This window comes from Pelophylax lessonae (assembly GCF_965119305.1).
Source record: "Pelophylax lessonae genome assembly, chromosome: 4".
NCBI lineage: Eukaryota > Metazoa > Chordata > Amphibia > Anura > Ranidae > Pelophylax > Pelophylax lessonae.
In genome coordinates, this window is record NC_138771.1 from 223129632 (window position 1) to 223154268 (window position 24637).

At 43.1% G+C, this 24637-nt stretch overlaps 1 protein-coding gene across 1 annotated transcript in view; it reads right to left on the reverse strand.

Moving 5' to 3' along the window:
* Positions 1-24637, reverse strand: part of CPED1 (cadherin like and PC-esterase domain containing 1) — a 459182-nt gene that overhangs the window by 283668 nt on the left and 150877 nt on the right. The window contains exon 7 of the mRNA XM_082256067.1: positions 19884-20026. Within this exon, the coding sequence (XP_082112193.1) occupies positions 19884-20026 (143 nt within the window). The remainder of the gene's footprint in view (positions 1-19883; positions 20027-24637) is intronic.

A 24637-nucleotide genomic window follows, 5' to 3' on the forward strand; every position in this document is an offset into this window, starting at 1 on the left:
GATATAGATACTCTAGAGAGAGTTCAGAGAAGAGCTACTAAACTAGTACATGGATTGCAGGAAAAAACTTACCAGGAAAGGTTAAAGGACCTTAACATGTATAGCTTGGAAGAAAGAAGAGACAGAGGGGATATGATAGAAACTTTTAAATACATAAAGGGAATCAACTCGGTAAAGGAGGAGAGCATATTTAGTTACATAGTTACATAGTTACATAGTAGGTGAGGTTGAATAAAGACAATAGTCCATCCAGTTCAACCTGTGTAGGTGTGTGTGGCTGTAATCATCTCACATACCCCTGAATGTTCTGATCCTTGAGATGTAAGTCTAAGAGTCTTTTGAAAGCCACCATACTACCCACAGAAACCACCTCTTGTGGTAGAGAATTCCACAATCTTGTAGCCCTAACAGTAAAGAACCCCCCACGTTGCCTGAGGTTAAAACGCTTCTCCTCTAATCGCATTGTATGCCCTCGAGTCCTCATGCAATCCCTTCGAATGAACAGCTTTTTTTCTAAGCTGGGATCCACATTAAGATATTTATAAATTGCTATCATGTCCCCCCTCAGACGTCTCTTCTCCAGGGAGAATAAATCGAGCGATTGTAGACGCTCTTCATAGTCAAGGTCCCCCAATCCCCTAATTAGTTTAGTTGCCCTTCTCTGGACTCTCTCCAGCTCCAACACATCCCTCCTGAGGACTGGCGACCAGAACTGGACAGAATACTCCAGATGCGGTCGGACCAGAGTTTTATAAAGTGGAAGGATTATAGTCTTATCTCTGGAATACATCCCTTTCTTTATGCATGCTAATATTCTGCTGGCTTTGGCAGCTGCCGCTTGACATTGCATGCTGTTGCCTAATCTATCATCAACCAAGACTCCCAGATCCTTCTCCATTTTTGATTCCCCCAAGGGTTCCCCTCCTAACGTGTATTGTGCTTTTATGTTTTTAGTCCCCAAGTGCAAAACCTTACACTTCTCCACGTTAAACCTCATTTGCCATGTCGTTGCCCACTCTGTAATTTTGTCCAGGTCATTCTGTAGGATATCTGCTTCATGCTGTGCAGTTATTGCTCTGGCCAATTTTGTGTCATCTGCAAAAACTGATATCGAACTACTGATCCCGACCTCAATGTTGTTTATGAATAAATTGAACAAGGTTGGTCCCAGGACTGAGCCCTGGGGCACCCCGCTTACTACCTCAGACCAGTCTGAGTATGCGCTGTTTATTACCACTCTTTGGACACGCCCTTTAAGTAAATTCCGTATCCAAGAGCAAACCCTGCTGTCGATACCTGCAGACCTTATTTTATAAATTAAGCGCTTGTGGGGAACTGTATCAAACGCCTTACCGAAATCCAGGTACACCACATCCACTGGTCTCCCCCTATCTAGCTCACAGCTCACCTCCTCGTAGAATGTTAATAGATTGGTTTGACAAGAACGCCCATTTGTAAACCTGTGCTGATTACTGCTGATGATGTTGTTGTCTTTAGCAAACTCTACGATATAGTCCCTTATCATCCCCTCCAGAAGTTTACATACTATTGATGTCAAACTGACAGGCCTATAATTTCCCGGGATATGCCTCTGGCCCTTTTTGAATATCGGAATCACGTTAGCTTTCTTCCAATCCCCTGGTACATCTCCTGTCCTAATACTGTCAGCAAAGATCAGGAACAGTGGTCTGGATATAACCTTACTGAGTTCCTTGAGTACTCTCGGATGTACGCCATCCGGGCCTGGTGATTTGTTTGTGTTTAGTTTATCCAGCCTTTCCCTGATTTCACCCTCTGTTAGCCATAGTGGCAAGTCCTGTGTATTACTACTAACCAAACAGTCATGGTCAGTGTACCCCTCCGTTTCCTGTGTAAAGACTGACGAGAAAAAAGCATTCAGCACGGTTGCTTTTTCAGTGTCCTCTGTAACCATCCTCCCATCATTGTTAATTATGTGTGCAATATGCTCTGCCCTAGTTTTTTTGCTGTTGATATATTTAAAGAATTTCTTTGGGTTTTTTTTACTATCCTCCGCTATTTGTCTCTCAAAGTTGATTTTAGCCATCTTGATTTCTTGTTTACTTTTCTTATTTGCCTCCTTGTATTGCTCGAAAGTCGATACTGTGCCCTCTGATTTATACTTCTTGAAGGCCAATTTTTTTCCCCTAATAAGTTTTTTGACGCTACGGTTTAACCAGCCAGGTTTGGCTTTGTCTCTTCTAAATTTATTTCCCATAGGAATGCACTGCAAGATGCCTTTGCCCAATATGTTCCTAAAGCATTCCCATTTTTCCTCTGTGGTCAGGGATCCCAGGGTTTGGTCCCAGTTTACCCTTTCCATCAATGAGTACAATTTTGGAAAGTTTGCCCTTCTGAAGTTTAGGGTTCTTATGTTCCCCACTTGCCTTGTTATATTGTTATTTATACTAAATGTGATCATCCTGTGATCGCTAGAGCCCAGGTTATCCTGGACTCCTACCTGCGAGATTAGGTCTGGGTCATTAGTGATCAATAGATCCAGGACTGCATTTTCTCTAGTCGGAGAATCCACCAACTGTGACATGTAATTATCCAGTAAGGTTTCCGTGAATAGGCGGGCCTTCTGTGAGTGTGTAGTCCCCTCGTCCCAGTCAATGTCGGGATAATTGAAATCCCCCAATATGACGACTGATCCCAATTTTGCCACTTTACTCATTAGTGCTAAGAATTCCAGCTCTACCTCCTCCCCTTGGTTAGGTGGCCTATAGCAAACCCCCACAATTACTTTCCCCTTTTCTCCTTCCCTATGGAGTTCAACCCACACAGATTCTAAATCCATGCTCATCCCATCCGTAATGTCACTCCTCTCTATCACCTTTATATTGTTCTTGACATAGAGACATACCCCTCCCCCTCTTTTTCCTACCCTGTCCTTCCGGTACACCGAATACCCTTGGATATTGGCCAGCCAGTCATGTGAGGGGTCGAACCAAGTCTCTGTTATTCCCACAAGGTCTATGTCCTCCTCATGTACCAATATTTCCAAAGAAGAAAAACTACCACAAGAGGACACAGTTTTAAATTAGAGGGGCAAAGGTTTAAAAGTAATATGAGGAAGTATTACTTTACTGAGAGAGTAGTGGATGCATGGAATAACCTTCCTGCAGAAGTGGTAGCTGCAAATACAGTGAAGGAGTTTAAGCATGCATGGGATAGGCATAAGGCTATCCTTCATATAAGATAGGGCCAGGGACTATTCATAGGATTCAGATATATTGGGCAGACTAGATGGGCCAAATGGTTCTTATCTGCCGACACATTCTATGTTTCTATGTTTCTATGTTCTCAGCTTAACTATCCCACTTCTATGCCTCCTTCAAAAAACAATTCGGGCGATGATGGAAGAGGATGTGGCACAGGATGAGGAGGAGGAGGATGAAGAGGTAACATTTCCAAGGCTTTCAGGGCAGTCATTCGCAAGGGGCTCCGAGGGTGGGTTCCTGCACACACAAACGCCAGGGACACAATTGTCCAGCAGGGGCACAGTTCTGGAGGATGAGGAGGATGAGGAGGAGGAGCTGGAGGAGGAGATGGAAGCATGTTCACAGCAGGGTGGCACCCAGGCCAGCTCATGGCCATCACTGGTGCGTGGCTGGGGGGATACAGAGGACACGGACTATACACCTCGCACAGAGGACAGCCTTTCGTTGCCTCTGGGCAGCCTGGCACACATGAGCGATTACATGCTGCAGTGTCTCCACAACGACCGCCGAGTTGCCCACATTCTAACTTGTGCTGATTACTGGGTGGCCACGCTGCTGGATCCCCGTTACAAGGACAACGTACCGTCCTTAATTCACTCACTGGAGCGCGATCGCAAGATGCGCGAGTACAAGCGCACGCTGGTAGACGCGATGCTGCTGGCATTCCCACCTCACAGCGGGCCACAGTGGAAGCACAAGGCAGAGGAGGAGGAAGAGGTCACCAACGCAACCAGGGCACCGCCAGCACCTCAGAAGGCAGGGTTAGCATGGCCGAAATGTGGAAAAGCTTTGTCAGCACGCCACAACAAACAGCAGCACCAGCAGCTCATATGGAACGTCTTAGCAGGAGGCAGCATTTCACAAACATGGTGGAGCAGTATGTGTGCACACGCCTAGACGTACTGAATGAGGGGTCTGCCCCCTTCAACTTCTGGGTCTCCAAGTTGGGCACATGGCCTGATGGCCTGAGCTTTCCCTTTACGCCTTGGAGGTGCTGGCGTGCCCTGCAGCCAGTGTATTATCTGAACGGGTATTTAGCACGGCTGGGGGCGTTATCACAGAGAAGCGCAGCCGCCTGTCCAGAGACAATGTGGACAAGCTCACATTCATTAAAATGAACCAGGCATGGATCCCACGGGACTTTTCCGTACTTTGTGCAGAATAGCGAGGGATACCGACCTTACCCAGCCATTGTTCCATTTTTGCTCCCTTTCTCACTCTTTTGGGGTGTACCCTCATTTAAAATTTGTGAAAAGAAGCAGTGTTGGCTACCTTGTCCTCCTCAGGGCCAGATTAACGTAGGGGCTATTGGAGCTGCAGCTCCAGGCCCCTACCTTTATATAGGCCCCGGGTTGGCCATATTCACTGTTACCGCTCTTCTGTCACTTGTAAACACAGAAGTCTGGCTTCTATGCTCGCTTCCCCAGGCAGCTCCCTCAGAACCTCCCCACACAGCACGAAGGCCGGACAAGGAGGGACAGTTGCCGATGCATGGATGTGTTTATGGGCTTCAGAGACAGCATCCCATGTTGAATTAGGCATGCATGGCTGCACCCTTCCTCCTCTGGGTGCATGCCAAGGCACGGCCCTTAAGGCCCTTCAAAATCCTCAGCACCAAGCCCATGATGCTCTTAATCCGGCCCTGGTCCTCCTCCACCGCCGCTTCCACCTACACCGCCCATAGGTGTGCGCAGCCTATTGCATTAGGGTGTGCACCCCAAAGTTGAAATACACATGCATGTGTTTGCCTACATGTACATGGCCCGATACATTACTCTCCCTGCTGGCAAAGAGAAATAGAGCAGAGCAGGTCCGAGGGAGATCTTTCCCATCTCCTCACTGGCAAACAGAGCGATAATGCTATGTGCCCTAGGTGATTAGGGTGTGCCCAGGCACATCCGGCACACCCTGTGCGCACGCCTATGAGACCGCCACATCCACCACCACCTCAACCTCCCTCCTACTCCATATGGGCCTCGTCCTTCAGAGATGAAGAACATTGTTTTATTTTTCTGTTTTTTTTTTTTGTTGTTTTAAGTTATTTCCCTATCCACATTTGTTTGCAGAGCACTTGCCATGCTCTTAACAACGTTTTGCTGCCATTTGCAGCACTCTAGCCCTTTCCATTGGTGTTTTAGAGCCATTTTAGTGCCTGAAAGTTCGGGTCCCCATTGACTTCAATGGGGTTCGGTGTCCGGGAAAAGTTCAGCAAAAGTCCGGGACACGGACCCGGACTTTTTTTTAAAGTTCGGCCGAACCCGCCGAACACGGACATCCAGGTGTCCGCTCAACTCTATCAGTGACCACAAATTCTGGCATCACATATTTTGAAGGTATATTTGTTTTTTAATTTTACTTCTAGTTTGGCATAAATACAGCAGCAGCACCACAATCTGATTCATTCAATTTGAAAGAATGTCTTTTCTGGGTAGTTATGGTTGAAGTACCAAATTGTTTTTCATCCAGCAGTAGAAGGTCTGATATGAATGGTGAAAGTAGGAGCCACAATGGATCTAAAAGCTATAGGAGAGTTTACTCTTAAAAAAATAAAAAATAAAGGTAAAGCCCTCAACTTCCTACAAACTGGCCAGTGTCAAAACAGTTTCATAGTATAGTTTGTGAACTTCCTTTTTTTCACAGTACCACACTTTAAAGTTTAATAAAACATCAGAAAAACACATCAAAAACACTTCAAAGCCATATACTTACATTCCTCATTCCCAAATACCAAACGACTCCCCAAAAACTCAAAATATGGACATTAGGTATGTGATTGGTAGAAATTGGCTAGCATGGGAACAAAACATGAGCATTTAAATAGGCAGCAGCATTTTTTTTAAAGTATCTGCTGCCAACGGCAATGTTATGGGTTGCAACTTGTGCCTGCAGCATATCAGCCATGACTAAGTTCCAATCATTTGGGTAGCACATACTGTACATGAAGAATATAAAAGGGGGCACAATAAGCGGCCACTTGTGTGGGATTGTGGCCATCCTCAGCACATGTTAGGAAATTAGGTCATAGGCCTATAGGCATTAGAACTGTTAGGTAATTAATAGGTTAATTTTTTCCTTAGTGCTGGAGCAGGGATTAGCCAATGGGGTGCCATTGAATGTTCTGGGAAGCAAGGGAAAGCTATATAAGGTTAGGGTGGTCTGGAGTTCCTCCTTTTGCATCCGAAGAGCACAGGAAGAATTTAAATGTTTGTGATTTTAATATATGTTAAAACCAATGAAGAGTGCCGCTGCCTTTCTTTGCCAAAAACTGCGAGTCTGTTTTGTTTTACTTTGGTAGTTTTAAGATAAGGTCTCTTTTGGGAGAAAAGGTGTGGTCTACACTCCCAACACATGACTCTGCATCACAGAGCTCGGTGGGAGCAGCATCTCAAAGAGACATGTTGGCAGTTAAAGGCATGCATGCCTCTTCTTCAAGAGCACATAGGAGTCACCTTCTTTTTGAGTACTGCTAATGCAACCTTTATCTCCTCCACATAGCAGCTACGTTCTTTTAGAGTGCTTTTAATTCACCATTTTTCTCCTCCTAAAGGGAGCCACTTTAACTGCTTCTAATATGTTACATTGTAAGCTCCTTAAGGTCAAGGGACTGCTGTCCCTGGTTAATACCATATAAATACCCGTAATAATAATATTAATTAATAATAATATTAATATTGCAATTTATTTTCCTCCTTCTCCTCCCCCTTTTCATCCATTACCACCATACTTTTGCTTTAGTTTGAAAACTTCCTTTTTATACTTCCTTTCCTTCCTTCTAATCTTCCTCCTCAAGGGCACAGAACAGCCACTATTGTTTTTTCTTGCTTTTCTACAGTTGCTCTTGCGCCCTTTTTCCCCTCCTCAGTCAATCTTGTCATATCCCTGCCAACTGGCAATCAGCAGAATTGTTTGGCTGCTATCCATGGAACTGGATGCCCCACTTTGAGGATATGATCTGTGACAACCTCTTGCTGCATTTTGTGGGCTGAAGCACAGAGTATAAGCACACATCTCTGACCTTTGGACCTTCACCTGAGCACCCAACAGAGTTTGATGAACTTTCCTGGTGGGTGCACCAGGTTGCTGCTCTCAGATACATCTGTGTAGATAGCAGCTGACCAGAAGTAGAACCAGACTGACACACCAAAATGGATACTGGAACCTTTTCGTCTGTACATTGGATAGAGTGTGAGCCCTTAACCATTTGCCGACCACCACAAGTACATATACTGCGTCGGTCAGCCCCTCACAGGCAAAGTGACGTATGGGTATGTCACTAGCCTGTGAGGCTCTGGGGAGCGAGCGCGCGCCGCCGGAGGCGCGCTCCCGCTCGGTCACGGACCCCCCCGCGCGTGTGCCCGGCGGACCTGATGTCCGCCGGGCACTCGCCATCATCCGTGACAGTGGGAGAAAGGCAGGCGGCTGATGTAAACAAGCCGCCTGTCATTCTCCCCTGTGTAAAAACAGTGATCATACGGTTCTACTATGTAGGACCGTTGATCACTGTTCCTACACTTCAAGCCACAGCCAATCACAGTAAGAATCACGCCCCTAGGGACACACACCACCCCTCCCTCTCAAATAAAGTTAACCCCTTCACTACCAGTGTCATTTTACAGTAACAGTGCATATGTATAGCACTGATTACTGTAGTAATGTCACTGGTAACCCCAAAAGTGTCAAAAATGTCAGTCAAGGGTCCGATCTGTCTGCCGCAATGTCGAAGTCCCGCAAAAAAAATCGCAGATCGCCGCCATTATGCGTTAAAAAAAACAACAAAAATGACAAAAATCTTTCCCTTTGTTAGTAAACGCAATAACTTTTGCGCAAACCAATCAAAATACGCTTTTTGCGATTTCGGCACTGTGCGATAAAATCACACAGTGCCGAATCGCAAAATACCCCCTGGTCAGGAAGGGGGTAAAATCTTCCGGGGCTTAAGTGGTTAAAAGGGCCAAGATACAGAATCTATGCAAACACACGAGATTCTAACCAGAGCACCCTGCAAGGAGTGATAGACTTTTTCTGGTGAGTGTACCAGGTTGTGACTCCCAGGAACAGTCAATAAGCAATATCAGAAAAAAGGACAGGTAAAGGTCAGAGTGGGATGTGCACAAGCATTGCCCGATACAAGTTGAAGTTGATAACGGCAGATGCAAGACAGAAAATAACATTAACTGGAACGTTTATCCAGAAAATGAAACAATTTCTTCTGCTTGATTTATAGGCTAGGTGGGGACTCACCAAGTGGGTACTCTATCCAGCAGGGGAGCTGCAGCAACTTCTTGGAACCTCTTGGAACAAAGGTTATAGAAATGAAGGAGAAACCGTGTCACAAGTGGTAGATCTGCTTTGCTGCCTATCTAGGACACAGATTATGTCCTAATTAATGAAGTAAGGGCCAATGCTTTTTTAAACAAGATAGAAAGGGCACAACTGACTGTCAGGACCTCTGTCACTACTTAGATCACCTGCTGGCAGTACCGTTCCTGGAATCGTAGGGCGTAGTTCAGGTGGCCACCAGAGGGTGTCTCCCAGCAGCTGGACTGTACAAGAAATTAGGCTGCACTCGATGTGGACTGTTGGACTTATATAAACCCATCCTTAACTAAGGTTCAGTGCTTCAGTATTCTTCCTGCAAGCCGTGTCCCTGCTTGAGCCTGATCCTGATCCGTATTCCTGATTCTTGTACCCTTACCCTGAGACCTGCTCCCTGTACCCTGCTTCCAGATCCCAATACCTGGCTCCCTGCTCCCCTTGTCTCCTGTCCCTGTCCTGACCTTTTCCTGCTCATGTGTGCTCCCTCCATTTTGTATATAGTTAGTTAGGGTATTATTTATTTATTTTTTTTGCATGTTTATTTATCACTCCTATTGTTTAGGCCCCGTTCACACTGGGGCGACGCTACTTGCCGGGGCGACCTTATAGGTTGCGGCGCGCTGTTCGCACCGCGACCTCGGAGCGGCCGGCACGGACTTCATAACATTGAAGTCTATGCAGGTCGCTCCGGGTCGCCCCAAAGAAGCTCCGGACCCTTTTTCTAAGTCGGAGCGACTTGTGTCGCTCCTATTAGAACGGGTCCGCAGCTTCTCTATGGAAGGCGACCTGTCACCCCAGTGACAGGTCACCCCAGTGTGAACGGGGACTTATGGTCTACTGGTGTTAGTATTGGAAGTGTGTCATTTGTCTTAATAAACCTATTTTAACCTTATTTAATCTGGTTCCTGCCAACTGATCTGATCATCCTTGCTGGATGTGGTATCCCTGACATAATACTAAAGCCACTAACGATCAGATGGGCTGCACCTAGGAATTAGGTCTCAGCATTTGCTAATTGCTGCAAGATGCATGCTGAGGAGGTTTTGTATTATGCACTTTGTAACAGAAGACAGGGGATATTTCCGCCAAATTTTGAAAGAGCAGACTAGGGAACAATTGTTGGAATGCATTCGCCTGGCTCACTCTCTTGTTGATCGACGCAGAGTTTTGTTCAGAGAAATCCAGCCACTCATTCCAATCTGTGCAGAATTAGCTTTGTCTAGTATCCCTAATGGTGGTGATGATTATTCTCCTCCTTTTAGTGTGTCTCAGGTGGAATCTCTCATGTGGCTATTGGAAGATGATAAACCCTATTTCCTTGAACATTATTCAGTATATTCAGGAGAGGTTCTGTTGGATTGTATGAATGCAGTATATTCTCTAGTCAGACAAGGGAATTGTAATTGAGTTTTGTTCAGCCCTTACTCCAAACCTGGTCATATATTTCCTATTTAGCCTTAGTTCATATGCACAAATACACTTCTGCCTCTAGACACCAGTTTCCCTCAAATATCTCCCTCTCTGTTACCCCAGCAATCACCACTGCCTTGTGGTATGCTTTGCTTCCAACTGTTTGTCAGTATCCTGTCTCCACTAGCTGCTCTTTTCCTGTATTTAATCCAGTGAAAACCCCCTCTACTACTATGTTGCCCCTGGCAACCCCTCATAAATCCTCCTCTGTAACTGCTCCTCCTTTTCCACTATCTCTCAGTGCTGCTAATACTCCTCCATCTGCTGCACAATCTATTCATAGCCCTGCAATAACAAAATTACAGTGTCTAAACATAAAAAGGAAAGGACATTCTTCCCAACTCATACAATTCTGCCACTGTCCTCTCCTGCCTTCAAGCATGCTGCTCCGGTCCAGTCAGCTTCCATGCCTCCATGCCAGTAATTCCAGTGCTGCCTGCCACAATGCCAGCTGCTCCGGTCCAGCCCGCCAAGATGCTGGAGGCAGTTCTGGTCCAGTCTGCCTCCACGCCAGCTGCTATGGTCCAGCCCACCATGATTCCACTTGCTCCTGTCCAGCCTGCTACAACACCACCTGCTCCATTTAAACCTGTTACCATGCAAGTTGTTCCAGTCAAGCTTGTCACCATACCTTTCACTTTGGTCCAGCCTATGATAATTGAGCCTTCTGCTTCACACCTGCCTGTCACTACCTCAACCTTAGGCCAGTCTACTTCTGACTTACCCTCAGTCCTGCCTTCTGTCTTTCATATTTGGCTTGCCCTTGATGCTTCCCTGCCTGATACCCAGCTTGCCACTGATGCTTTCCTGCCTGATGGCCTGCTTGCCGCTGATGCTTCCTTGCATTATGCCCAGCTTACCACTAATGCTTCTCTGCCTGATGCCCAGCTAGCTGCTGATTCGCATCTGCCTGATGCTCAGCTTGTCCCTGATTCTCCTCTGCCTGATGCCCAGTTTGCCGCAGATAATCCTCTGCCCAGCTTTCCGATGATTCTACTCTGCCTGATGCCCAGCCTGTCTCCGATGTTCCTGTAATTGCTGCCCTGTCTGCTTCCAATACTTTTGTGACTGCTGCCCAGCTACTCTTCAGTACCAGGGTTTGGTTCTCATCAGCTGTTGGGTCTAATATTGATGCCCCCTCAAAGTTTGTTGCACACTTGCCATGGGTTACCTGTCTGGTCGAGGATTTCTAATGTTGCCTGTCCCGAGTCTCTCCTGCGGCCATTTATTTCTGTTGCCCCAAGACCTGATAGTTCAGATACCCACTTTGGTAGTGAGAGCTGTATTCCCCAGTTCAGCCCCCAAAACAGAGGTATTCTGGAAAAGGGCAGAGTTCCATCTGAGCCTTGCCCTGCCCTAGGTGCTATCGCAGGTGCATTAGGGGACTGTTACTGGGTGACCAATGCCTTGAGTAGACCTGTGTGGCTGTTAGAGGGTGGAGCAATTTCTGTCAATTCAGATGTGAAAGATCCAGTGGCAATGGGACATCCTAGAGTCAGGGTAATTGCATGGACCGGGGATTCTGGTGTTGGGCTTTCAGCTGGCCTTTGAAATCCCAGCGTTGGGACATGTGCTGCATCGAGGGCATGTCAATTTTGGATGTTGTGCCTCTTCAGGAATCTGACCCGTGGGGAACCCAGACAACTTTTGGACCCCAGTGGCAGGGTAACCAATCAGCTTCCAGACCCTGGCAGTGGGGCACAATACAAATCACCAGACTCGGGTGGCATGCCTTCTGGCCTAAAGAGTGCAAGAAAGTCCACAGACCAGAGACACAGGGGGAAACCTTTTTGGACTTGCACCCACATGGACTTTTGGGTCAAAGGCACAATGGAGCATCCGGAGGCTGCTCCTCAAGGGGAGGGGGGACTGTCAGGTTCTGTGTCATTACTTGGGTCACCAGCAGGTGTCTCTCAGCAGCTGGACTGCTGGACCTTTTCAAGTAATTAGGCTGCACCTGATGTGGACTGCTGGGGGTATATAAGCCCACCCTTAACTGAAGTTCAGTGCTTTAGTATTCTTCCTGCAAGCTGTGTCACTGCCTGAGCCTGATCCCCATCCTGATCCCTGATCCTTGTACCCTGACCCTGCTTCCTGCTTCAAGTTCTTAGTACCTGGCTCCCTGCTCCCCTTGTCTCCTGTCCTTGTCCTAAACTTGTCCTGCTCACGTGTGCTCCCTCCACATTTATTTATCACTTACATTGCTTATGGTTTACTGGTGTTCATATTGGAAGTGTGTAATTTATCTTAATAAACCTTTTTCAACCTTATTCAATCTTTTTCCAGATTCCTTAAGGTACGGCATGCCTGAGCAAAGGGCAGATGGATTCCAGTAAGTATTTGCTACATGAATCGTCTGCCCTTACTTAAGATGGCCCCAACCAGTACTGCTAGGGGGGGTGTTTTTCAAAGTGATATCTCAACCAAATAAAGCATAGAGCCAAGGATGGATGGGTGAGTTTGTTTTAAATATTAAAAATGAATTAAATAGCATTTTCTATTTGTGGTGCTCAGAAAGAGTTTAGCTCCAATTAAAGCAAACATGGGGGCCAGGGATAACAAGGCTGTAACTATAATGCTTACAAGCAAATATATTACCTGAATTTTAGGCAGGACAACCTGATTTTTGCTGTTGCTACAGATGTGTTACCTGTGGAATGGTCTTGCTATGGCTCTGCATTGGTAACAAAGATATTCTGCTCAAACCAAATGCAACTCTAAATCTAAAGAGGCTAAAAGGTCTTCTATCCTGTTTACTTTGTTTAGGTGATCTCATGAAGGCCAATCAAACTAAAGCTCATAAATCTTATGAAGACAAGGACTTTGATGAGAATTCACCAGTTGACTTGTTTGTGGCATAATCAAAGAAAAAATATTTTAACAGTGTGTACAGTTAATTGTGTAAGACCTAGGTGCATTTAAACAGCTGAATAACTTACTGTTTTTTAAACTGTTTATATAACATAAAGACACTTCCAAGGATACAGAGGTGTAAGACTGGCCAGGATCAGGACAGTCTAAATCAGGGATAACAGGCCTAACTGTTGTATTCCTGACCTTTATTTTATCTAAGGGATAGAGGGGTGCAGTGAATATACTGAGTGATATAATGAGTGATGTAATCTGAGAAAGTTTAGGCACTGTTTTTGCATTTACATTTGCATGCACAGGTATTTACTTTTACATATTGTTATTTTCCTTAGACCAGGCTGCTGTCCATTATATACAGTGGGAATCTAGACCTGACAACAGACCATCTCTTTTTGTTAATTTTTTTTTTAAGAGATATACTTATGTGAAAGTCATCTATTTTGGCTATGAGCAAGCAGCTGTGTAACACATCTATGCCTTTTTTTATTATCGTAGAAACACTTTACACCACATGGTATGACAGTTAACTAACATACTCAGCAATTAATCACAGAACTCTTTGCCATTATCATATCACCATCTATAACTGGGCTTTGGTACAGGCATGTAATTGTATTCAATGGATGAAGTACTTTGCCATGCTTATTGTCACCTGTCATGTACATGTTATTGATTATGATGCTTTTATCTTTATAGATTATTTTTGCTGCAAAGACTAAGAGGTCCTGAAGAAGCAAAGTTTGCGAAACGCGTCAACCTCTAGTAATACATTATACTAATACAAGCAGCTCTAGTATTTATATTTGTATTTGGCCAAACTGAGCATTTTTCTATATTTTTAAAAATGCATTTTATGAATTTGTAATAAAATATATTTTTTATTTATACTGTTGTCACCGTCCCTCTTTGGTCCATTAGGTTCCTATTAGTTTCTTGGCTGTTATCATTTATGGATGAGGTACCGTAATTAGGCTGTTCAGTTTTATATGCATTTATTTTTTGTTTCAATTCATGCAAGCGATTAAAAAAAAAAAAAAAGTCTCAAATAGATTGCCAACAAAAACTGCCTGATGTGCTTTAATCACCCCAAGCTTCTATGATTAAAGTTTTAATATAAAAAATAAAAGGGAAAAGACCCAATTTATTTGGAAAAAGTAGCTAAGGTACTGAAGACTGAAAAGCAAGCTAACAATCAGTTGTTGTGGATAGATAATGACCCTTAAAATTATTTTTGAGTTTTTGAAGTAATTTACAGTTTTAAAAACACACATCCCGCCTGTTATAACTGTAGATATTGCATGTATGTAAAAAGATGACAACTACCCTGTCAGGAAGGCACTAGCCATAGGACGGATGAAGCCTCAAGATGTACACAGGTGTGCAGGCGCAGATGTGCAGCTGCCCATTCGCGAATGCATATGCGCACACCCATCGCTACCGTTGGTGCCGATGAGAGTATTTAAAGTAGAACTATAGGCAAAACATTTTTTTTTTATTACCGTATTTATCGGCGTATAACACGCGCCGGCGTATAACACGCACCCCAATATTTGGAGAGAAATTTCAGGAAAAAAGCTTAAATTTAACATAAACAGCTTTGAACTCAGAACATTTTTCCATAAATGCAGCCCACCAGCAGTGTCCATATATCCAGCCTCAATATATGCAGCCCACCAGCAGTGTCAATGAATGCAGCCCACCAGCAGTGTCCATACATGCAGCCCACCAGCAGTGTCCATACATGCAGCCCACCAGCAGTGTCAATGAATGCAGCCCACCAAGTGTCCATACATGCAGCCCACCAAGTGTCCATACATGCAGCCCACCAAGTGTCCATACATGCAGCCCACCAAGTGTCCATACATGCAGCCTAGCAAGCGCAATGTCCAAATATGCAGCATCGCAAGCGCCATTGGAACTGACCTCATTTTGTTTTAAAAAAGACCGCGGGAAGCAGCGCCGAGAGCAGAAGGGGCGGGCCGGGCCGAGAAAGAAGGACGAGCTGTCATACCGTAAGAGCAGAAGGGGGTGGGCCGAGCCGAGGAGAAGGGAGAACGAGCGAGCGCAGTCATTGGAAGTCCCGCCTCCTCTGCCGAGACGTGTGACGTCTGTCATAGGCGGGACTTCCGATGACTGCGCTCGCTCGTTCTCTCTTCTCCTCGGCTCGGCCCGCCCCCTTCTGCTCTCGGCGATGCTTCCTGGCCGTTTTTTTTAATATCGGCGTATAACACGCACTGCTGCTTTTTCCTCCATTTTTAGGAGGAAAAAGTGCGTGTTATACGCCGATAAATACGGTAATTTTGAATAGAGTTATAACCCCTGTCAGTTTTGCTTTTTTTGCCATCTGTGTCCCCATTGGAAGATTTCCCCTCTATCACTTTTCTGGGGACAACTTAAAATTTGGGATTTTCTTTGACTTTCAATGATAATGGTAAACAGGACAAATAGAGAGGTTGAATCTAACTAATGGGGGCACAGACAACCATGAAAACCTGACAGGGGTGCTAATCCACCTTCACTCAATCCAAAACGAAAAAAAATTTTTCCCCTTAGTTGTACTTCAAGTAAATCAGCCCCGATGATTTCCATATTTCTATTTTTAGGTTTCATGCATTACTGTTGAGAGAACTGATCCAAAATGGTAGAGACTACTCAAAGTTGGCTATTATATTTTTACATTTCTTAACTACTTTACCACCGGAGGATTTTGCTGTCTTACGTCTGGGCCACTTTTTGCGATTTGGCACTGTGCGAATTTAACTGACAATTGCGCGGTCGTGCGACGCTTTACCCAAACAAAATTTACGTCCTTTTTTTCCCACAAACAGAGCTTTCTTTTGGTGGTATTTGATCATCTGTGCGATTTTTACTTTTTGCGCTATAAACAAAAAAAGAGCGACAATTTTGAAAAAATAACAATATTTTTCACATTTTTTTAATTCCCCCCCAAAAAAATGTAAAAATCAACATTTTTTAACATTTTAGGCCAATTTGTTTTCTGCTACATATTTTTGGTAAAAAAAATCGCAATAAGCGTATTTTGATTGGTTTGCGCAAAAGTTATTGCGTTTACTAACTAAGGGAAAGATTTCTGTCGTTTTTGGTGTTTTTTTTTTAACGAGTAATGGCGGCGATCTGCGTTTTTTTTGCGGGACTGCGACATTGCGGCGGACAGATCGGACCCTTGACTGACATTTTTTACACTTTTGGGGTTACCAGTGACATTACTACAGTAATCAGTGCTATAAATATGCACTGTTACTGTAAAAATGACACTGGCAGGGAAGGGGTTAATTTTATTGGAGAGGGAGGGGTTAATGTATGCCTGGTGCTTACTGACATGTGTGGGGGGAGGTGACTGAGTGACACAGGGACAGATCGCATGTTCAGCTATGCTGAACCCTGCAATCTGACCCTGCCTGTCACTTAGGAGATCCGCCCGCTTTGTTTACACAAGCGGGCGGATCTCCAGACTCGATTCCCCGACGATCGGGGAAGAGCAGCGGTGATCGCCGCTGCTCCTCCCCTGGCCCGACTCCCGCTGTGACTGAATACGGCGGGAGCGAGCCTCCGGCGGCCGCCGAGAAGGTGGAGTGTCTGCCGACGTAGGTCTACGTCATCAGACCTACAAGAGCTACTTTGCCGCAGTAGAGCTCTAGTGAGCAGCGGCAAAGTGGTTAAATACTGCATACCTGGACCACTACCTAATTACTGCATGCAGTTAATTATTTATTCCCTTCTGTGAATTTACTTTATCCCCTTTTCATGTGGTATTTACTGATAGTTTTGAGCATTTTGTGGTAAATACCGCAAAACAGTATAGTGAATTGATCAGGATCGCATGCGATATTTAGGCAAAATGTGTCCGGGCACCTAAATACCACATGCAAGATGCTTTTTTTGAATGGAGCCCAATACCCCCTCCCCATCACTGGTTGTTATAGACACTGTCCTAGAAACCAGGGATGCTGCAGTGAGGAAGCTGATAAGCTAGTTCTCCATCAGGTCCGCTCTCTCCTTTAACTGACTGCAGGCAGTGGATGGATTCAATAGCTAATAGCAGGCTGTCTATTGACTATAGACCCACTAACTGCCTACTGTCAATCACAAGGGGATTGAAACTGATGTCTGTCCCAAACACCCCCCGTCTATTTGACAGTTGCACTGGTGGGAAATAGGCACAGTGTATGGAAACTCCAAACTCAATGGGGAATTTACTAAGACTATAGAGCCACCAGAATCTGGAGCAACTGAGCATGGCAACCAATCAATGTCTGTTTTTAATTTTGAAAGCTTAACTAAAAAAGCTGTTCCAATTTTTTTAAATACCCCCCTCAGGGTGCTTCCACGTGCAGTACATGCCCCAGATTCATGTTCCTGTCTGCAACAGGTACATGAATCTGTCACCCAAACTAACATTTGCTGCTGTATAGAGGCAAGCCAGAATTCTGAAGAGTATATTAGACACTCTTTATGAATTCCCCTGATAGGCTTTGGAGCAAAAAGCTTTAAAGCCCCGTACACACGATCAGATTATCGAACGATCTGTCGTCCGTTTTTTGTGGCATGCTAGTCTGATGTGGAAAGTGAAGGGTTATTTTCATACGAATTTTCCCGTACGACAGAAATATACTTCAGAAGTGATGTCATGTGTTGGATTGTTTTGTATGTGTTCTTTCTCTCTGAGCATGCCTAGTCTTGCTCTTAAGATTTTTTTCCGTCGAAATCTGTACTAATGAGATGAAAATCGGACGTTGATTTGACAGATGACAAAAATTATATAACCTGCACATCAGGATTTTGTCAGCCGAAAAGTCGGAGTCGGCTGTCGAAAGCACCATACTAACAATCCGAAAATCGGCAGATCGGTCGTCGGACAAATTTTCCCTACAGATTTTCTTATTGTGTGTACGATTCTTTACTCATTTATAGGGCATACGATCTTCCTAAATGTAGTGTGCATAGAGCAACAATTATGTGAATAGATCTGCATTCTAAAATAAACAGAAAAACGAAATTATTTCACTGATTTGACTGCGGTAAACTGAAATCTGCCTAAAGCCTTGTACACACGATAAGAATATCAGATAAGTGATTGTCTGTTTTTTTTTTATTTATTTTTTTTTGCATGCTAGTCTCATATCAAAAATGAAGAGGTTACTAAACTTACAAAACTTCTCGTACAGCAGCATACAATGTCAGAAGTGATATAATGTGAAGTTTTATATATATATATATATATATATATATATATTAACATTTTATTCATTTTTTCCTTTAGCATATGAACACAATATACATCGTTATACAGAAAGAAGAAGAAAAAAAAAAGGCATTCCTATATAACTATAACGTGAGCTTCTATACTGATGTCCCCTCACTCCCCCTCTCCCAAAAAAAAATAAAATAAAAAACGGGAAAAAAAATCATACTCTTTCTCTCTTGGACATTGTAGTTCCCAACCTTGATGCTGACCTCCTAGGCCCAAATTTCTCTATTCCCTGAGCTATCACCAATATTAGTCTCCTACACCCAGCATTTTCACATAGTCCCCAGTTTTTTTTAAACTCCAGCCAGTCTCCCCATATATCTAGATCAGCCTTATTCAACCTTTTCAACACAGAGGAAATAAATAAAAAAATAAATAAAAATGAAATAAATTTCTGGTCTCGGGGAACCCCTGCTAAAAATTAAAAATTTACAACTCATGACACATTAGTATGACAGTCAGTGGGAAGAATGCTCCTTACTCTTGTCATCATTGGGAAGAATTACCCCCTTACAGATAGCTAAAAGCAACAATGGTGTCATTGGGAACTTATCTGAGAGGCAGAAATTGCCCATTTCTCAAGGAACCCCTAGCAACCTCTTGACGAACCCTAGTTGAGAAACCCTGATCTAGATTGATAAGATAGAAGTTTTATTGTAAGGTAAGATAAGATAAGATAAGATCAGATAGATCAGCCTTTCTCAACCTTTTCAACACATAGGAACCCTTGAAATAAATTTCTGGTCTCTGGGAACCCCTGCTAAAAATTAAAAATCTACAACTCATGACACATTAGTGTGACAGTCAGTGGGATGAATGCTCCTTACTCTTGTCATCATTGGGAAGAATTACCCCCTTACAGATAGCTAAAAGGAACAATGGTGTCATTGGGAACTTATCTGAGAGGCAGAGATTGCCCATTGCTTAAGGAACCCCTAGCAACCTCAGGAGGAACCCTAGGGTTCCATGGAACTCTGGTTGAGAAACCCTGATCTAGATATTTCACACGGGAGAGTAATGTGTTGTATTGTATTGTAATGTATTCTTTTGTTTCTAAGTTTCTTTTGGTTTTTTTTTTCCCAGACAACTACCATACTAATAAATCGAAGATCTTTTTGCGTTCATCCCCTCGGATGCTTTTGGATGAACAGTAATGATCGGCTCTCAAAAGCTATGTACTAATGATCAAATTATTGTACGATTGCTTCAAAAGCTGTAGTTTTTATCCGATTTTCTGATCATGTGTACTAGGCATAATGATTGCTTTACTTTGATCCTCATAACTGCAATTTGCTCTCTCTTAATGAACATGTCCTCTATACAGTGACTGCAATGATTTTGGAATATATTTCATCTTGGATGTGCCTAATTATATAACTACAGATTTAGTTAATCAGATGAGTTTCACACATTTCATGAAAGCAGGCAATTAGGATCAATTATCTGCATCATTTTCTCATTTTTATTGATTTGCTGAAAAATAATAGGGTTGGACAAAATGACTAGATTAACTTGATTCATGAATATGCTCCTCTGTCATTTTTTATTGTTTTGCCAATACTGCCGCGTTAGCAGAAAAATGAAACATTGTCTAAATATATTTATTTTCCATTGATGGAATAAGAAGAAATGTAACATTACAGTACTGGAAGGAAAACATTCTCTTAGCTTTGGCTGTCCTTAAATTCAGCCCACACTGTTTGAATAGGATTTACCTGTTCAGCATATTTGGACCTGTAGCAGCTGCCTCGCTCATTACCTCCAGGGTAAGCAACAACTTGCTTATCATCACCTTCAAGATGTTAAAAGCTTGTACTGGAGACGGTGTCTTGAAGAAGTGTTCATAGAAGTGCTGTAGCTGTGACGAGAGTGACACAAATACCACACATTTTTCACAAAACCATTAAATCATGGTATTTACTCTGATTAATTGATGTCATTCTCAGCCATTTATCACTGCAGAAAGCTGTCATTCACTCACAACTGTGTATAGAAAACAGCATCATTTTCAACACTCACACCCGCAAGTGTGTGGTCCTAAATATTCACAAGAAAAACGCCAGTAATGTGATGCCTATAATACGACAGGTCACATAGCTGCTCTACTGGGAAGAAAAGATACAAACATCAAGACACTTATAATGTCCCTAGGTCAGTGATGGCGAACCTTGGCACCCCAGATGTTTTGGACCTACATTTACCATGATGCTCCTGCACTCTGGAGTGTAGTTGAGCATCATGGGAAATGTAGTTCCAAAACATCTGGGGTGCCAAGGTTCGCCATCACTGCTAGGTCTAAATGATGGAAACAATGGGATTTCAAGCTAAATTCCAACCTTACCTTCAATCTTGCACAGTTGTACAGGTTTTTCCCCTGTACTGAATTGCTGAACTCTTATTTCACTGCACATTGTGAGCTTGCCGCAGTGTGCATTAGAAGCTGCAGCCAGGCAGATACAGCATGCCTCATTTTCTGGCTGGATATCATCTAGCTCTTTCCTATTTCCTATTTTTCCCCTCACTGCTGCCTTTTTAGTTGTACACCCACCCCGCCCATTTCACAACCCCTTCCTCTCCCCCCTCCTTCTCTTATTTGATTGGCTCTGGCCAGTGTTCTGCCGAAAACTCCAACTCGCCAAAATCTCTAACCACATCACTGTACATGACTGTACAGCAGCAATAATTGGAGATTTGGACAAGTTGCTGTTTTCACAGAACACCTGCAGCCTATACACTCCGGTACACAATGAGTAGAGTGTTTTGATGGAACACTGGGTAAGTAGGAAAAAAGTTTTCGCTGCCTTGGAGGCAGCCATGTTTTTGGTTAGTAGCAGGTGGACTAACAATGTCCACTCATTTCATTGTGTACTGGAGTGTATAGGCCACTGGTGGTCTGTGAAAACAGCAACTTGTTGAAATCTCCAATTATTGCTTCTGTACAGTCAACGGAAGTAACGTGGTTGGAGATTTTGCCGAGTTGGAGTTTTCGACAGCACACCGGCCTGACAGCTTATATACCCTTCTCCTCCCTTGGGCAGGCCAACATGACAAAGGAGGCCAGGCCTCAGAAACACATTGCTGCCCACCTATCTGTCAGCCACAGCAACAGGTCATGGTCTCCTGTCGTTGGCGGGAGTGAGATGACAGACACCACCAACTGTCTTCCAGGAGCGGGTCCTTACTTTTGCCCTGCAGCTGCTGTGAGTTTACCCAAACCAGAGGGAGCTGTTTTCGTGCATACCACACCGACATCCGAAGCACTATACAGCTTTCCTTTATCTTAGTGGAGAATAAAGTGTAGTTGTTTTATCTCTTATACTTATCTGGCGCCCTCCTTTGCTCTTCTTTGCAGCTCTTTCCTATTAGCCTGACTGTCCCTGGCTCACCCCTTTCATTTATTGGATTTCAGTTCTTTCAATCATGGAGGCTCAGTATTACTTGTGGGCATTAGCTTGGGCAGTTTGCAGGTATATGGGGGATGCCCATTCCTCCAGGTTCACAGGTGCATCAAAGTATTTTGAAATTTGCATAGCTCCTCTCAGCAGGTAGCCCGTTGCTTGCATCAGCGGCAATGATTGAGAGAGACTTAGTGATTCTTTTACAGGGATTAAAATAAGGTATGTAATGAAAACAGGGAGGTTTTATTTTACATTTTTATTAGTATGATGATAAGAAGGAGGGATGAACCAGGAAAGGCACAATACCATATTTTAATACAATGGAAACCTACACACTTGCACTAATGGAATGAACAATAAAAGAGTACATAGTACTTATCAATGAGAGATCAGTTCATATATAATGAAGAAGCATACTAAGAAAAATAGAAGTGTGTACATTAAAGCAGGTATAGGTATGCCAGAGTATCCTTCTCACCAGTTCTCATCTAACACGGCTCTGATCTTCCAATGAATGATCTAAGAAAGTAAACATTCTTAACATTTGTTTTGGATCAGTGATAACTCTTGTGCTTCAAGGCACAGAGCTGAATGCTTAATTAATGGGTTGACCAGTTAAAATTGTTAAGAGACTCATTTTACTTTATTCTGGCATCAAATTAAAGGAAACATTTTAGAATAGTTCCCCAGCATATAAATTAATCAGTCTACACTGTAAATCTAACAAGTTAAATATACAACGTATATTTGATTTGATTTCCTAACACATAAGAAGCATGTAAGATGTTAGAATACACATGAGGATTAGGTCCAGTGGGGTTTTATTGTAGCAAATTTAAAAGAGAAGTATGGATTTTTTTTTATATTTTATTTTTATAGAATCATACCTACCTAGGTGGATGCAGCATCGGTCCAATGCTGCATCAGTCTCCTCCTGGCTCTAAGGCTGAGAACTGAGCAATCAATCACTGTCGATCGCTCGGTGCTCGGTTCTCAGGGCTCCTTGAGCAGAGAGCTGCTGACTGTCATTCACCGCTGTCTGCTCTGCTCTGCCCACCCCCCACTCACTGGAGCGCTGGGCTGTGGAGTGGGCAGGAGCAGCTGGCTCTGGCTCTCAGCGGTTAGCTGAGCCAGGAGCCAGTCCAGGCACGTGGGCAGACCCTGACCATATGGTCATGATCTTTCCTGAGCCTGGACCAGCTCTGTGACGCCAGCCAACAGCGGGCTTTAGCTCGCTGTCTGCTGAAAATGGGTCACAGGACAGCAGAACAAACTGCACTCCTTTGATCCACAGGAGAAGTACAGCTAAATGAGCTTTGGCTGTACTTCTCCTTAAACTTTGCAAAAGGGCTGATTCAATGTATATTCAAATTATGGTGTTACCATTGGTGATTTATTTTTGGAAGATGCATGATTGCTTTAGGCCTGTCATATTGACTCTGGCTGCACTAGTCATTGGTAGAGTCAATAGTAAATGGTATATTTTCTTTTTTTTTATCTTTTCTTTTTTTGGGGGGAGGGGGGGATCTTGGACAATTTAGTTTATTTTATTGTTGGCATTTATGTTTTTTTATCGCTGTGTACTGTCACTTTAATTGCTGTGAGTATATCCACTGCCTATTTTTTTTTTTTTTTTTATCTGTGAAAAAAAAATATTATAATGGAGCAACAGATGTGTTTTTTTTTTCTTTTTTTAGTGCAAGAATAGGAACATTACCCATACAGAACTAGTACCTTATCTTTTTTACAATGCACTGTTTACCTTTTGACATTGATTTTATTTCTGTGCACCACAGCTCAGCTGCAGTGCATAGAATAGCAGGCACATACGGAGACCTGCGGTGAAATGCAGACATGCTGCAGATTTCGATACAGCAATCTTTGGCTTTTGTTTCCATTACTATTAATAAAAAAAAAAAACAATAAAAATGACATACCGTATTTTCCGGCGTATAAGACGACTGGGCGTATAAGACGTCCCCCCTATTACATGATCTACCGGTAATACTTATACTTTAGGTTACCTTGAAGATATTATACTCGGCGTATAAGACGACCCCCAATTTTTGGGGGATTTTTTTGAGGTTCAAAAGTAGTCTTATACGCCAGAAAATACAGTAAATCTTTACCGTAGTTAGTAGACGCAATAACTTTCACGCAAACCAATCAAAATACGCTTATTGCACATTTTTTTACCAAACATATGTAGCAGAAAACAAATTGGCCTAAAATGTTATAAAAATTTGATTTTTAAATTTTTTTTTGCGAATGTTATATAGCAGAATGTGAAAAATATTGTTTTTTTTTTTTTCAAAATTGACGCTCTTTTTTTGTTTTTAGCGCAAAAAATAAAAATCGCACAGGTGATCAAATACCACCAATAGAAAAAAAAGGACGCCAATTTTATTTAGGTACAGCCTCGCACGACTGCCCAATTGTCCGTTAAAGTAACGCAGTGCCGAATGGCAAAATAAGGCCTGCTCAGGAAGGGGGTAAAATCTTCCGGGGCTGAAGTGGTTAATGATATACTTTAATCATTAAAAATGACTAAAATGATTGCATTGCTTTTAATATCACTAACTGCCAGTCAGTGTGCCTGCCAAACTTCCATAGAATGAATGTTTGATGTAAGATTCTCTCTTTTGAGAGATCATTGCTACTTTTCTATGATTCTGTTTGTACTTACACAATTAAAGTAGAAGTTAACAGGAGAGGTAAAAAAAGAAAGGAAAAAAAAAAAATGAAAAGGACGGTGGGGTAAAAGAAGATAAATACACGCTTTGTATTTCTAAGTAGTGAAATGCAGAAGCTGTCATAGTGCTGACAGCACCTCAAAGATCTAATAAGAAAATTGGAACACATTTGGAAACCTAATACTCAGTCATCAGCTTCTTTATAGAGAATGTTGTCTGTCATCTAGTCAGAATTATCTTGTGTCATGTATAGTGTGGTAGCGTAGATTTATTTTTTTTATCGTTTTTGTACTGTGATAAATGTATCAAATTCTACTTTACACATGGACTTTTACTTAACCTCAACAGGTTATTTTACAGTATTTAATACACTAATCT